The sequence below is a fragment of the Chinchilla lanigera genome, unplaced genomic scaffold (assembly GCF_000276665.1).
Source record: "Chinchilla lanigera isolate Chin_1 unplaced genomic scaffold, ChiLan1.0 scaffold00112, whole genome shotgun sequence".
Lineage (NCBI taxonomy): Eukaryota > Metazoa > Chordata > Mammalia > Rodentia > Chinchillidae > Chinchilla > Chinchilla lanigera.
The window spans coordinates 5,075,199-5,090,882 of NW_004955513.1; the positions used below are offsets into that span (position 1 = coordinate 5,075,199).

Here is a 15,684-nt window from a genome sequence, read left to right on the forward strand (position 1 = left end):
GCCCGGCTCGCCCCGCCCACCGCCCCTGGCTCCGCCCCGAGGGCCTCGCCCCGCCGCGGCAGGTGAGCGCCTCAGCGGCTGAGTCACGGAGCTCAGTGCTGGGCACGCAGGGGCACCCGGGCCAGCCTCGGCCCTTGCCAGGCGCCCTGCTTCCCGCCTTCTCGGCGCAGTGAATCCCCAGCCAGGACCTGGGGAATCGAGGGACGGAATAACCGGCGTCAGGGCCGGCAGGGTCCAGGTCCCGGAGACCCACATCCTTCCCGGCCTCGCCCTGGCGCTCAGGCCAGCAGCGAGCGAGAAGGTCTCCAGCGGGCCCTGCACGCGGTGACAGTCTAAGGACGGCGGGGATGGCCGGGGACCGCATCAGGCCCAGGAACAGTGGAGACACTGAGAGCAGATGGGCCTAGGGCCTGCTTGCGGGGTGCAGAGGAGGCACTGCACCCCAAGAACAGCCGAGTGGGGTGCGAGTTAGCAGCCCAGCCCGACCCGCACCCTGCTTGCGTTGGCCTCTGCTCTGACCTGCAGCAGGCCAGCAGGCCTGACCAGGCATGCAGGGCTCCTTGGCTGGAAGCCACCTCCTCCATGCCCCCACGGCATGGGAATCCTAGGAGAGTCCTGTCCTCCTGCCAGCGGGAGGCCATGTGGCAAGACCACCAGGGAGCTGGCCGCAGAGCTCAAGGGCCCTTTGATGGGGGCAGGGCTGGGCAGTGCCCTGGCCAGTGGAACCAGCCAGGACAATTGAGCTGGGCCCACCGCCCGGGCTGAGAATCTGAGGTCACAGGCCCAAAAAAAAGAGTCTTTCTTCAGCTCAGGACCCCGGAGGGAGGGGTGGGAACGGGGGTGGGGTAGGGGTCCCCAGACTCCTCAAAGCCCAGCCTGGCCTCACTCCAGGCGGGCATCTGGGTGTGGCAGCCCTGGGCTCCAGCCCTGTTTCCCGTCAGCATCTTCCACCCCTTAACCCCACCCGCAGCCCTTTCTGAGGAGGGAGAGGGCATGGGAGGCTGGATGGGGAGACGAAGGCACCGCACAGGGTGTGGTTGCGGCCTACCTGGTCCTCCTGTCCCCACCAGGCCTGAGGACAGGCAGGGAAGGGGAGGTCTCACCCCTGCGGGAGGAGGCAGAGCTGGCCAAGGCCCAGGCCAGCCTACCAAGGAGGCTTGGGGGCTGGAAGAGCGGGGACCAGGCCAAGAGCTGAATGCAAGGCAGACCCAAGGCAGGGACCCCCTTCCAGGCAGGAAGGCATCCTCTGGGTGCAGGCCCTGGACGGTGGATTTGGAGGCCTGTGAGCAGGAAGCTGGCAGGAGCTGGGGGTGTGGCCAGCCTCCGGGAACCCCAGTGGGGGTGGGGGCCCCAGATGTGCAGCATGTGGCTTGGCCCAGGCCTGGAGGAAGGAGTGTGGGTGCAGCGCCTCCCTCCTCAACATGTAGGCCTCCCAGGGAGGTGCTAATTGCTGAGCTGGTGGGAATCTTGGCTGCCCTGGCCTCAGTCTCCCCAGCAGAGGTCACAGCATCGCAGTGTCCACCAGAACTGGGAAGGATTCCATTCTTCACAGCCTTATTCAGTCCTACAACAAACCCTCACTTAGCACCTCCTGGAAGCCAGGACCGTACACACAGGAGTAAGAGATACTGGTGAACTCCAAGGTGTGGGTGGGGCCTTGGGAAATGTAGTGGATGTGGACGTCAGGCTGGTGGGTAGGGCCCGCTGCGGTCCATAGAGACAAGGACAGAAGGACAGACTGCTGGCATTTGTGTGCAGAACCTGCTCCCCAGCCCCGTCACAGGAACCCACTGGCCTGGGGTTTCTTCTGCCTTGCTTTTCTTTATAGTGTTTTTTGTTTCTTTTTGAGACAGGGTCTCACTATGTATTTCAGGCTGGCCTTGAGATCACTTTGTAGTCCAGGCTGCCCTTAAACTAGAGGCAGTCTGCCTGCCTCAGCCTCCTGAGGGCTGGGATTATAGGCCTGCACCACCACGCCAGGCTTGTGTCCTCGTTTTGAATGATACACCGCACACATCCTTCAGTAGCTTACGCCTTACATATATGTTGCTTTTGTTTTTTAAGCTCAGTCTTGCTAAGTTGCCCAGTCTGACCTCAAATTTGGGATTCTCCTGCCCCGGAGGAGCTAGGATTACAGTTGTGCACCACCCCATCTGGCTCCCCTTGCATTTTTGAGCTGGCTCTGTTGACATTTGAAGGTGTAGTTGTGGTTCCCGTCACCGGCCAGTTCCCGTGTGACTGCAGCAAAGGCACTGGTCCCACCGCAGAGGGTGTGCCCAGCATGTGTCTGGCCTCGGCTTTTCTGGTTGCTGCCAGAGCCTTTGCACGCTCGTGAGTGTTTCTCCGGGGCACTGGGCGGCGCAGCTGCTGCTGTGGTGCACGTGTGTCCCATCTGTCGTGTGCTCATTCACCATCTCGGCTGTGGCGACCACCTAGAGCGAAAGGGCTCCTTCAGGCCTCCGCAGGCCTCTCCTCAGCCACAGAAGAGATCGGTGCCTCTTCCTCTTCTATGACCACCGGCCGCCCTGTCCTCCTTTTTCCAGGACTGTTTATCCGGCCCTGGTAACATGCACGCGGGGCTGAAGACTGGCCATGGGACCGTGCAGCTCACCATCTGGATGCTGGGTCCTCTGGGCCGGAGCTCACTGGCCAGGCTGGCAGTGAGTAATGCACACACGGCCACAGCTGTGCTCCCAATGGCTGTGATTCTTGTCTGCAGGCCTGCGGCCCCTGGCAGTGACATCTGTGTGTAGGAGAAAAGGAAAAGATCTGGTAGCAAACTAGGGGGTGGGGGCACCACTGCTCATCAATGAACAGGACCTGGGGATACTGGGCGCGCGGTCCACTTACCCCACCACCACCTCAGCTCGGGCTCACCTGGCCCCACACGGCCACCCTCATCTCCAGAACCTTGGCACATCCAGATCTAGGGAGGCTTCCTCTCGACGCCTTGTCTGGATTCTTGGGCTGTTCCAAGCCTTTTGCTCTTGCACAGACGTGTTGGAACCAGCTCACCAGGTTCGTGGAGCCTGCTTGAGATTCCAGCTGGAATGACATCGCCTCTGCACCGACCGGGGAGGTGGACATCTCTACAGTACAGAGTCTTTATCTGAAAGCATGGTTCACTTCCATGTATCAAGTCTTTATCTGAAATCATGCCTTGTTTCTCCATGTATGTAGCCTTTCTTTTAGGTCTTAAACATTTTCCCAGGAATCAGGCGTGGTGGCCCAGGCCTGTAATCCCAGCACTCGGGAGACTGAGGCAGGCAGATTGCCTCTAGTTTAAGGGCAGCCTGGCTACATAGCAAGTTCAGGGCTAGCCTGGACTGCATAGTGAGACCCTGTCTCAACACACACACACACACATACACACCCCAAAAAAGAAATTTAATGGGCTTTTTAACCTAAAAGTAATTTTTAAACTACCACTTTGTTGAAAGTCTTAATGACTCTAACACCATCAGGAAGATTTTCAATACAAGTGATCATAAGCAGATTGCTACTTTATTCCTGATCATAAAAGAGAATGCTTTCAACATTTTACCATTCATCGTGTTTGTCATGGAATTTTTTAGTAAATTCTTACTTTCCAAAAAATTTTTTAAGGGGGGCCAGGGATACAGCTCAGTGGTACAAGCACCTACTTGCAAGGGCAAGATCCCGAGTTTGATTCCCGGTACCAAAAAACAAACAAAATAAACCAAAAATTCTTTTAGGGCCAGGGATATAGCTCAGCGGCACAAGCACCTGCCTGCCAAGTGCAACGTCCTGAGTTCGATCCCCGGTACCAAAAAAAAAAAAAAATCTTTTAAAAATAAACAGAAATAGGACTGGTGACATAGCTCAGTGGCATGGCACCTGCCTAGTAAGCAGAAGGTCCTGAGTTCAATTCCCAATACCCCCTTTAAAAAGTAGACTTGAATTAGTAGGAAGAGTTGGTTTTAATTTTTCTACAGCAGATTCAGGTTCTCAAAACAGAGCAGAAGGCAGGGGTCTCCCAACACCCCCATGCCCCCACCACTGGGGACACTGGCCAGTCAGTGGCCCTGAGCCCGCGGTGACGGCTCGCCCTTGCTGATGTGCGTTCTGCAGGTTGGAACCCCCGTGCAGTGGAGTGGCCCTCATCACAGCCACAGCCCTGAGCTCCCCCTCCGTCCCCAGCAGCCTGACAGCCACTTCTGTCCTCAGCTCTGCTCCTTCCAGACGTCAGAGTGGAGATCCGGGTTTTCAGCCTGTTCACGCTGCGACTTCCGCTTAGTCATGTGTGTTGTTCCCTTCTCATGCCAGCTCATTTCTTTTTACCCCTGAATAATATTCCAGATACTGAGTTTCACAGAATGCTTTCTCTGCACCTCTGAGCAGCTCTACACATTCTCCTCTTCAATCCGTCAATATAACTCATTAAAGTATATCTTAAAGTCCCGGGGAAGGGATGTAGCTCATCGGCACAGCACTTGCCTTGCAAATGTGAGGTCCTGAGTTCCATTCCCAGTACCAAAAAATACAATAAATAAAAAAATACAATGCTAGGCTCACTGCATGCTTCCGGGTTAATCTGAGTCATTCATGAAGAGTTGTCTCGATTTATACTTTGCCAGGTGGGACAGCATCTGTCCTTCTCTGCCTTTGATGTCAAGGTCATGCCCGCCTCACAAATGCCCCTCTGGAAAGCACACCTCGCGTCTGGGTTACCTGCTGCTCGAGGGTACGGCAGAATGTGCCTGAAAACACCGAGGCCTGACAGCTCCCTTTAAACCAGCACTTCCTCCTCCTCCTCATTGCGGGGCCCAAGACTTCTAGCTCTTCTGAGTCCGTTTACATTTTTCTAGGAACTGGTCCATTCCAAGTGGATCAGCATGATCTTGTCTGAAATCTCCTCCCAGTGTCTGTAGTCTCCTCAGCACACGTAGACATTTTCTTCCTAATATCTTGCGTGTGTGCTTTATCTCTGTCCTAGACCAAGTAAGCCATACTTGTGTATTTCACCGGCTTCCTCGCCAGGGGTTTGTCTTTCTCCACGTCTGTCTCACTCGTGTACACCTTGGCCTTCCTAGCTCTGCAAAACACCCACAAGCGGTAACTTTTGTATCTGTTTTGTTTGGCTGTTGCCCAGCATGAAGAAAGGGATCTGCTAGATGACATCTACTTAAAAAGCACACTCACCTGGGCCGGGCATTGCACGCAGTAATCCCAACAATCAGGAGGCTGAGGCAGGAGGATTTGAGCCTACCCCAGACAATTTAACAAGACTCTATTAAAAAAAAAAAAAATTAAAAGGTGGGAGGGGCTGAGGATATAGCTCAAAGTGAGGCCCTGGGTCCAACTTCCAGTACTGGAAAAAAAATGTTTCCTTCTTTTTCTTGTACCGGCTCCTGGAGTTTAATGGTTAATTCACTGGCTCCGGGCTGCCCTGTCCTGGTTGAGTCTTAGGCTATGAAACCTCCCTCCAGCCTCGCTTTCGGAGGGGCTCTCTTCAAGTACACTTCTCTTTTGTCCGGTTGAGACCTCTCCTCTAGCCTGCGAGTCCAGTCGCAGAAGTGGGGTGTGGCCCGGCAGGCTGGGCTCTCGCACCCCTCCTGATGGTTTCTGCCCCGCCCCTGCCTGCCACCGCCTTCTCTGATGCTGGCTCCGCCCAGGGCCTGTCCGGCGACCTGGGCTCCCTTCACCTCCGGAAGCGTCGCCTGCCCTCCCGCCCAGCCTGTCACCTACCGCGGGCGCAGGTGGACTGCTCTTTCTTTCCCCACTGCGCTGGAGCGCTCTTGGGTACTTAAATGTACGTTTCACCCCATCTGTAAGTTCTGAGCTGATTGTAGGTATGCGGGCGGTTGCAGCGACGCATGCGCGGTTGCAGGGCCTCGTGCACATAGCCCCACGCCCAACCGTCCCCACTCTGGACCTCCAGGGGCTCCTCCCGCTTCACTCAGGCTCGGAAATCCCGTCCCCGCTGCGACGCGCAGCCTCCGGCGCTGGAGGCCCCATGCACCACCCACTCGTCCCTCCTGCCCTGCTCCTAATCCTTGGCACCCGCCGCCCTCAGCTTCCCTCTCTATAGTTGTGTATCTCATGACTGTTAGAGAAATAAGGTCTTGCATGGTGTGCAGCACTGATCATTTGAAAGTGATTATGTATGCTGAGATTAGATTTTGCCCCCCAGGATTTCCTGGCGGTCCACACATGGTGTTACCCCCTCCTTTTCTGTGCTGAGTAATATTCCAGGAAGAGGCTTCGTGCTGGGGTCTGGCCAGTCACCCTGAGAGAGGTGTCGTCATAGTTTCCTGTTGCACAAAATATATGCACTGCTATGAATATCCATGTTCCTAGATGAAAATAGCTCATTTCTCTGGAGCACCATTAGATGATGGATTAGTCAATTTTCCAGAGAAAGGGAGCGAGCTGGGGGAGGAGGCGTCTATGTGCAGGGCCTGGCTCGCCCCCGAGGGAGCTGGAGTTCAAGTCTGCACTTCAGAGCAGGAGGCGGGTGAGGCCGAAGCCATGTTCAGACTTGGTCCAAAGGCCATGCTGAGGCTGGACTCCTTCCTGCTGGGGACCTCAGTCTCCTCCCAGCCCTCAGCTACGAGGGAGGGGAAGGAAATCTGCTTTACCCACAGTCACCTGACTGCATGTTATCACTTCTTTAAGTCTCCACAGCAGCACTGAAACTGTGGTTGACCCAGTAACTGGTGCGCTGACGCGTACCATTAAACACCTATGTGGCAAGCTGATCTGAGATTTGAAAGCAGTCAGCACACCGCCTTCCACAGGGGCTGTGTCAGGGACATACCTTGATGTCCCCGCAGCCATCTTGCACGCAGCTGCCATTTTGTTTGTGGGTGACCCAGCCAGCATGCCACACCCCAAGGGTAAAAGTCAGTAGTGGCTGAGAGGGGTGTGCCTGCCATGGACACCCAGTCTCTCTCCCCAGCCCTGGTCCTTTATATTTTTTACTTTGAGACAAGTTCTGCTCAGTCTGTAAGCTGTTCATGATGGGTGCAAACCTGCGCTCTTCCTGCCCCAGGCTCCCACAGTTGCCCTGCACCTGGCCCAGACTGTGTAGTAACCGATGCTGGACCTGGAGCCCATTCTGGGAGAGCGCAGGACATCCCAGCTAGTGAGGCCACCTTACTCTGCAGAGCAGAGCCCCTCCTGTCCCGCTGCCGCCAGGACACTCGCCCCTCAAGCCCCGCAGGCCCGGGTCTGCCTCAGGCGGGCGGGCGGCCGTCCTCACACTGTTGCTGAAGCACTGCCACTTATGTGCCCACAGCAGGGGAGGGACCAGCCGTCTCTGCAGCCTCCCGCAGCCACCACCACACAGCCGAATGTCTGTGCGCTCCTCTTGGCCGCTGTGCCGCGAACGCCTGTCCTGTGTACCTGCCGCGCTCAGACCTCTGGGGAGAGAGCCGAGTCTTGCTCGAGGGCCGTGTTCGTGTTCAGAGGCAGCCCCACCTCGGGGCTGCTATCGCTTCCTGTTACCAGTTCGCACCCAAGTTATGATCCACAAGATCGCATGCCTCCAGATCTGCTCAAGCCTTTGGTTCCAGGTACATCCCTTGAAACGGCTTCACCTGAATCACTACAAATCCAGTCTGGCAACTTTGTCTTTTAACTATTGACTTTATGTGCACAGTTGTGAATACTGATGCACTTCTACCATTTTATTATGTTTCCTGACTTCTTTCAATATTAGGATTAAACGCAGGAACTTTGCGTTGAGTCCCATCCTCAAACCTTTTTAATTCTGAGATGGGTCACACAAAGTCACTAAACTGTCCAGACTGGGTTCAAACTTGCAATCCTCCTGCCTCAGCTCCCCGGCGTGCTGGGACGACAGCTGTGCACCACCACACCCAGCTCTGAATTGACAGTTTCTTCTGCATGTTGAATTTCTTCCTCCTTTTGTCCACGCCCCTGGCCCTCTTTGGGTGGTGGACACTCTGTGGCTATTGCTTTACTTGGTTCTTCTAGGTACTGTGACAGGCATACTTGAAGTCAAAGGTAGCTGATATGTTTCTCCTGCTTGTGAACCGTTAGAGACCTTAGGTCTCAGGGTGATGTCACTCCTGTCCAGTATGTGCCATTATCGGCCGAGTTTTATTTCCATTCTGTTTTTGTCCCACAGTGAGCACCGCTGTTAAAGTTCGCTTAGCTCTTCTCACGGTTGTAAGACCTGACCACAGATTACCCAAGTCCTCTTCCGTGAAAGGGCAAGGCCTGGAGGCCTGGACTTTGCTCCTGGCCTCTAGTGCAGCCTATTTCAGAAGTGCCCTGGGACACGGCCATAAAAGGTAGGTGGCTTCCCCCGCCCTGGCAGCTGCCACCATGCAGGAGAGCGCCCGACAGGCCGGGAGCTGAGGTCCGCCCGGCAGCCATGCGTGCAGCCAGCTGCGTTGACAGCGGCCCTGCAGTTACCCCACGACACCCAGTCAGAAGCTCTCAGTGCAGGGCTCCCAAACTCCTGACTTGCGGGAGCTGCACACGGGTAGCTGCTGCGCTCAGTGCAGGCCTGGGTGTGGTTGTCAGACCACGGTGGACAGCCACCCTGTGTTTTGTTGTTTTTTTCTTTTTTGAGACAGGGTCTCTTTGTAGCCCAGATTGGCCTGAACTCACGATGATCCTCTTGCCTCAGCCTCCCGAGTGCTGGGATTACAGACAAGTGCCACCATGCCCAGCACCCTGCCTTTTTGATCCTTGTCTTTCTTTCCTTTCTCCTCGGCAGGTTCCTTTTGTGAAGTTCTTTTGGCGGTAAACTGTCAATTTTTGTTTGCAAATATTTTATTTTTGTCTTCATTCTTCAAAAATAGCTTTGGTGGATATGGACTTTTTTTTTTTGTCTTTTTGAGACAGGATCTCACTATGTAGTTCAGATTGGCCTTGAGCTCACTTTGTAGCCCAGGCTGGTCTTGAACTTGCAATGATCCTCCTGCCTCAGCCTCCCGAGTGCTAGGATTATAGGGGTACACCACCACGCCTGGCTTGGGTATGGACTTTGAGGCTAATAATTATATTGCCTGGGCTCTTAGTGGGTTGTTTCTTCGTAGGTGATTCATTTTCCACCTGTGAATTATTTTACCATCTCCTAAAAGAAAGTGCACCCCCCTTTTGTGGTCCTGGGGACTGAACCCAGGATCTTCACACTGAGACGTATCCCCAGACCTTTTTATTTCTTTAGGTTTTAAAACAGGGTATTGCTGTCATTCACTTGCCCGGCTTGGACTGGAATTTGCAATCCTCCCGTCTCGGCCTCCCTGAGTGCTGGGATTGCAGGTGGGCACCTCTGCACCCAGCCATTTTTTCCTTCGGTCATCCTGGGATTTGTCAGTGTGCCTGGACTGACTCTTCTACACAATCCAAAACCCTTCACAGGATGGGTCTGCGTGTGCCTCCTGTCCTCGGGTCCTGTGCGTCCAGCCCTCGGCTATGCTTGGCAATCCCCTGACCGCCCTCTTCCAATCCCTAACTCTCTTGTCAGCTGCGCTCCACTTTTCCATGTCATATTTATTCCACTTATCGAACACGTCATTCCAATTACGTTATTTTTGTTTCTAGAAGTTCAACTCGATCCTTTTTCTTACGTGACTGGCAGTCTTTATACCTCCACGGGTTCTACTGCTCCATGGAACACGAGGACCATTCCTCATTCCTGTTCTCAAGAACCTGCTTTATTTCCTTAGGTACAGGTTCCTATGTCCTGGGGCCGCTCCTGGCCCAGCCACCTGCAGAGCCCGCTGCTCCTGCGGTCTTTTCTTACCCGGGATGCTCACATCCTGGCTTTTGCCCCACACCAAACCCTCCAGGGCGGTGAAGTCAGGCGTCACTAGAGCCACATGTCCCCACCAGGGACACTGAGCTGGGTTCCCAGGCATTTCTGGTGGTCAGGCTAAGGGTGCCCGAGGACTGCCATTGGGAGTCCAGAGACACTGCCCACATCCCCCAGCAATAAGACAGCCTGGGGTGGACACCCCCAGGTGTCCCAGAGAGCATGCAGGGGCCTCAGCCCGCCTGAGCCCTCCAGCTGGGATTCTGCGTTCTCCATCAGGGCGCTCAGGGCCACACTGGCGGCCTGCAGCCAGGGTGCACACCGGGGGACACATGTGTGTGTTTGTGTGTGTGTGTGCGCGCGCGCGTGTGTGTGACTAGGGACTGAATATAGCACCTTCAGTGACCTATATTGCCAGCCCTTACTTTTTAAATTTTGAGACAGTTTTGCTAAGTTGCCCAGATTGGGCTTGAACTTGCAATCCTCCTGCTTCAGCCTCCTGTAGTGCTGGAATCACACATGCACCACCACACATGACACACTTCCCTCACTCTGCATGAAACGCCAGCCAAGTGGGGCTGTACTCTCAAGTCACTGCTGCCCCATCAGTTTGTGCCATCTGCTCTTCAGCTGAAGGTCCAGTGTCGCCTGGAGGTCTCAGGAATGTCACCCTGGGGCAGACCCTCTAGGCCTGGAGGGTGCCGCGCATGAGAAACAAGCCGGCCACCTGGGCGCTACTCAGCAGTGCACAGGGCCCTATCCGGGGAGTGGCCATAGAGCTGGCGGGCAGGGTGCAGAGGGATTGAGGCGTGTTGTGGGCACAGGGCGGGCAGCGGCTTGGTGCAGTCTTCTGAGGCGGGACCCCCTACATGCCATCTGCCCTGACAGAGGAGCCTGGAGGACACAGTCAGCCCTCGGCACTGGAAACATCGCAGCTGTCTGCAGAGCCTGAAGGGCCAGTCGGTGGCCCCAGACCTGGTGGGCAGAGGGGACGCTGTCCCAGGGAGGGAGATGCAGGGACTAGCCTGCGTGGACCTGGCGGATGGGGAGGCCCTGGTGCACCTACCAGGCTGGGGCGCCCTGCAGCCCAGGACAGCAGGGAGCTGGGCTCCGCTCAGTTATGCATGACTCTGAGAATTCAAAACCAGAAAGCATAGGTACAATTGGAAAATGTAGCCGGGCATGGTGGCGTATGCCTGTAATCCCAGCACTGGGGAGGCTGAGGCAAGAGGATCATTGTGAGTTTGAGGCCAGCCTGAACTGCATAGTGAGACCCTGTCTCAAAAAGCCAAAGAAAAAAAAGAAAAAAGAAAAAAAAAACCAAACAATTGGAAAATAGACAAGTAGAAACTGTCCTTTGGACCTGAGAGAAAACCAAATTAAATGCATGGGCAGATGTGGTTTTGACAAGAACATATCACTGTGACTATGTGGAAACACCAGGTTTATCTGAGAAGATCTGAGAACAACAGGAAGCGGCTGGACCCTGTCAGAGGCCGCGCCACAGGGTCCACGGTGACTCCACCAATAATGGTGGATCTTGTGGAACTGAGCCTGGGACCAGCAGGCTGGGCCAAGTGGGGGCGCCTCCCCCACCCAGCCTGCCAGGCACACCCGGTCTCCTCCTGTGCCCCATGGCTCTTTCCCCTTGCCTACCCCAGGACCGAGGGATCAGCTCCCCAATCCCTGGAATCTTGCAAGAGCAGTGTGTGGGGAAGGCTCTGCCCACATCTCACTGGGGGCCCAGGACATGGTGACCAGTGCTGTAATTGTAGCACTCAGGAGGCTGAGTCAGGAAGATTGCCTGAGCTACATGACCAGTTTGAAGGCTAGCCTGGACTACAGGGCAAAACCCTGCCTCAAAAAAAAAAAAAAAAAAAAAAAGCAAAGACAGGTGTGGTGGTGCACCCTGTAATCCCAGCATTTTGAAGGGGAGCCGACAGACTGCAAGTCCCAGCCAAGCCTGGACAATGTGCAAGACTCTATATCAAAATTAAAAAGTGCTGGGGATGCAGCTTAGTGCAAAACCCTTGGGTTCAATCTCCAGTACTATAAAAAAAGAAAAATGAGGCAAAAAGAAAGAAAAGCACCCCAAAGCCATGTCCTCTTAGGGCCTGGGATCTGCAGGAGGCAGGCAAGCGAAGCCCAGCCCCTTCCTAGCACTGGCCAGGACCCCTTCCCAGCCCTGGCCCCATCCTGGGCTCCCCCAACAGGCCAAGCTGTGCCTGCAGGGCACCCCACGCCCAGTCTGCTCCCATCTGAGCCACAGACACCATGTCTTAGGACCCTGGTTGAGGGAAGGGATCTGACCCTGGACCCCTGGGTGCACCCTGCCCCTCACACAATGGCTGCAGGTCAGGGGCCACTGCTCCCTTGTCGCCCTCTGCTGGCCATTATTGGAAATGGAGCCTGGGGTGACCACTTTTCCTAAGGACCAGGGACTCCAGGGTCACCGCAGGAGGGGACAGGAGAGCTGTCAACATGCCCTCTCTCTCTCCAGGGATGCCTGAGATCTGGGAGGCAGAAGAGGGGTCCCCCACTGTCCACTGACAGTGGCAGGAGCAGCTTCGGCTGTCACCCCACTCAGGTCACAGCCCGAGGCCAGCAGCGGGTGGCATCCCGGTCAGGAAGCCCAGGCTGCAAGCAGAGGTGGGGCTCCTCCAGGTCCCCAGCTGGCTGAGGCTTCTCCATCAGGCTAGATGAAGGTGGAGTCCAGGGGCCCTGCCTCCTGCTGGCTGAGAGCGCGGGCCTCGAACAGCTGCTTGATGAGCGCCGACTTCTCCTGCTCCAGCTGTGTGATCCGCTCGCTTTTGTCGGTCACCTCCTGGGTGGGTGGGCGGGTGGGCGGTCAGGGCCTGCTGGAGCCGGGGCCCAGGGCCCCCTGCCCGCATCTCACCTGGGTGAGGAGTCGGTTCTGCTCCTTCAGCATGAGGATGGTCTGCTGCTGCCAGCTGGGGGCTGAGGACAAGGTGGGGGCCGGGCAGGTGCCCTGCGGGAGGAGTGATGTCAGCCGGGCCTCTCTGGGATGTGGTCTTGGGGACAAGGGTGCCAGGGGGTGGGGGCGCTCACCGTGCCGGCACAGGCAGCAGCCAGCAGCTCCCCCAGGCACCGTGCCACTTCCTGCACCTTGGGCAGCAGGCGGCCCAGCGGGCGGGGGCTCCCGGCAGCCCCGAAGTCCTGCAGAAAAGCCAGGGAGCACAGGGCCATGAACGGTCCCCGCAGCTGCCCCCCATGGGTGCCCAGAGCCCAGGGGGAGCCCTGGGAACCCCAGCCCCAGCACTCACAGCGCCCGCTCTGCTCTGGCCCAGGCGGCGCTGGCGCTCCTGCACCCGCTGCAGCTGCTGCTGGTACCAGTCTCGGCCGCGTGCCATCATCTCCAGGCCCTGCAGCAGCACCTCCTGCTCCTGCTCCAGCTCCTTCACCTGCTTCAGCTGCGGCCCGCGCACATGGGGCACACACACCATGAGCACGAGTGACAGGCACCACAAGCCACCGTCAGACAGAGGCACAGCCACATGGCCCATCTGGGGATCCTGTTGGCCCCCTACTCAATTTCCCCAGGGGGAAAAGTGACCCGAACCCTGACTCGGCACCCCTGTCCCAGGGTGGACCGGGCCAAGGTCAGGACGTCATGGCTTCTCTCTGCTGGGCCTTGGCCAGCTCCTCAGGGGACCAAGGTCTCTAGAACTGACCGGTGCTCCCGTCAGCATCCCCTAGATCCCTGGCCTCTAGTCTCCCAACACACACAGCCCCACAGTGCCCTGCCCCTCTCTCACCAGGCCACAGTCCACGCCATTGGTGATCGTGTGCCTCCGACGCTCCCCTCGGGCACGCGGGGCCCGCCGGGCATCCCCCACACCCACCTCAGGGGCCCTGCAGGTCACAGCACCTGTAGTGGACAGTCAGGGACCTGGCTTTCCTCTGGGCCTGCTCCTGTTCAATCTCCCAGCTCATCCCAGATCCCCAAAGCAACCCTGCTGATGCCAAGCCTGGCACCAGCCCTGCATGACCTGGAAGTCTGTACCAGTCCCACCCTAGGGTGGCTGGCCCGTGTCCACCTCACTCCCTGCCTTGGAGAGGGCTGAGGTCCCCAGGGCTGCGCCCAGCTCTTCTACACCTCCCATGGCCACGTCTTGGGGGCCAAAGGCTGGGTAAAGGGTGAGGCGTGAGAGTCAAGTGGGCAGGCGGCTGTGTGGTACAGGAGCTGGTGCAGGGTGGTGGGGTGGCCGGGAATGACAGCAGCATAAGGGCGGTGTGCAGAGTCCTAGAGTTCAGCCTTGAAGTTGCTGGGGGGCCCAGGTGAGAGCCTCCCTGTCTACAGAACAGGGGTGTGCATGTGGACGAGGGCACCTTTCCTCAGCCTCCAAGCTCTACTCCTGCACCAGCTCACCCTGAGGCCACGCCCTGGGGCCTGGCCCTCAGGAAGGGGTGACGCAAGAGCTGGGCCCAAGGGAGCGAGGCAGAGGTTCTGACTCCGAGCAGCCAGGCCCGTTCCTGTCCCAGCCTGCTGCGCTGCGTGGCCCAGAGATGCAGTGGGAGGTGCACGGTCATGGCACTGCTCAGGGAGGGGCAGGAAACGCACTGGAAGAGGGTCTGGTCCACAGGAGGAAGAAGCCTGGGCCTTGGGAGGCCGTGTTTACCCTGGGGGGCTTCACTGGGAAGAGGGTGGTCTTGGGGCTTCTGACTTGGCACCTGGCATGGCAGCTGTCAATCAAACAAGCCTTACCCCTGGTCTGGGCTGTGTTTGCCTGGCAAAGGTGTAGCCGGAGCCCGGCCGAGGCCTGCAGCCACACGTGTGACTGCTGCCAGGAGTGGGCCAGCAGGGTGGTGTCCGGCTGGGGCTGATTTCAAAATACCAGCCTCATGGATAACCAGGACCTGACATTCAGGACCAGCTACACCCCAGAGCCTCCCCCACCCTAGGGATGGGGAGGCTGGGCTGGCAGGTGCAGAGGGCACCCCAGTGGGGAGCAGAGCTGCTGGATCGGTTCCCCAGCAAGGCCAGGGTCCCTGCAGCTGCAAGTGCCAGTGACAGGGCCAGAGAGAGGCCTGGCCGGGCGGACAGCAGGGGCGGCAGCGAAGGGACTGACAGCTGCCGGGGACAGGCTGCACCTGGCAGAGCTGATCATGGGCTGAACAGGCTGAGCGGCTGGGGAGGCCTCCGGTGCCTCTGGGAGCCCAGGGCCCCCCCCAGCCATAATGCAGGTCCTGTTCCCCAGGCGGGGGGTGGGGGCCGAGAGGGGCCATTCAGCAGCCACCTGTTCTTGCCAACTGGACGGAAGCTGGGAGAGGAGCCTGCAGGATGTCCCCAGAGAACATGGGCTGTGTCCCCTGGTGGCATCTGCTGCGGCCCGGCCCGCAGGTGGTGTAGGTCAGCACCCCCGACACATCTCGTTTCTTCTGGCCCTGGCCCAGCGACTGGGTGCTTTTGGGTCACCTCTCACAGCTCCCACTTGCCCGGCCTTCTGGGCTGAGGTGGCAGGCTAAGAAGCAAGCCCCCCACGGCCACAGTCGGGGACTCTGGCTTCTCAAAGGACACGTGGCTGCCTGAGCAGTCACAGAGATGAGGCCGAAGGCCCAGGTGTCCCCAGGTGTGCGGCCAGGTGTCCCCGGGGGGCGGGATGCCCTCCCTCACACTGGGCAGTGTCCTGGTGCCCTCTAGGCCTCAGCACAGGGGGGGTTCCTGGTGGGGGCCTGCAGTCACCCTCCTGCCCGCGGGTGCTAGCGGCCTCCTAGGGCCCCCCAGCACACCTGGACTGGCCGAAGCTCCTTTCGTCTCCGGGACTGCAGCCATTGTCCCCTTCCCCCGTGGACGAGACCGACCCCGTCTCTGTCCCCCCGCGGGCCAGCCGCCCGCACTCACCCGCGTCCGCGCTCGGACTTCGCTCCAGCGCCGCGCTCTGGGGCCGCGCGGGCTCGGTGGGGCAGGG

General features: G+C 57.8%; 2 protein-coding genes across 2 annotated transcripts; one reads left to right on the forward strand and one right to left on the reverse strand.

The window, feature by feature from the left end:
• Positions 1-5,892: 5,892 nt before the first annotated feature.
• On the forward strand, positions 5,893-11,002 carry LOC102030459. Its single transcript, XM_005408575.2, has 3 exons — positions 5,893-7,538; positions 8,117-8,282; positions 9,167-11,002. Exons 1-3 carry the CDS (start codon positions 7,061-7,063, stop codon positions 9,171-9,173), a joined length of 651 nt encoding a protein of 216 aa, XP_005408632.1. The 5' UTR covers positions 5,893-7,060; the 3' UTR covers positions 9,174-11,002.
• Positions 11,003-11,180: 178 nt separating this feature from the next.
• Sapcd2 (suppressor APC domain containing 2) lies at positions 11,181-15,678 on the reverse strand (the record flags this gene model as incomplete). The annotated part of the gene is made up of 6 exons (XM_013506719.1): positions 11,181-12,578; positions 12,651-12,743; positions 12,824-12,931; positions 13,039-13,185; positions 13,531-13,643; positions 15,618-15,678. Coding segments are annotated over 6 exons (651 nt in total), but the record flags the coding sequence as incomplete, so codon positions are not given.
• Between the last annotated feature and the right edge of the window lie 6 nt (positions 15,679-15,684).

What these genes read in the sequence shown, in the direction of transcription:
- LOC102030459 (XM_005408575.2), top strand. Translation starts at nt 7,061, where the DNA reads ATGCTGGACCTGGAGCCCATTCTGGGAGAGCGCAGGACATCCCAGCTA. An exon ending in GCTCAAGCCTTTGGTTCCAG is followed by an intron (nt 7,539 to 8,116) that starts GTACATCCCTTG and finishes TTTGTCCCACAG; the next exon opens with TGAGCACCGCTGTTAAAGTT.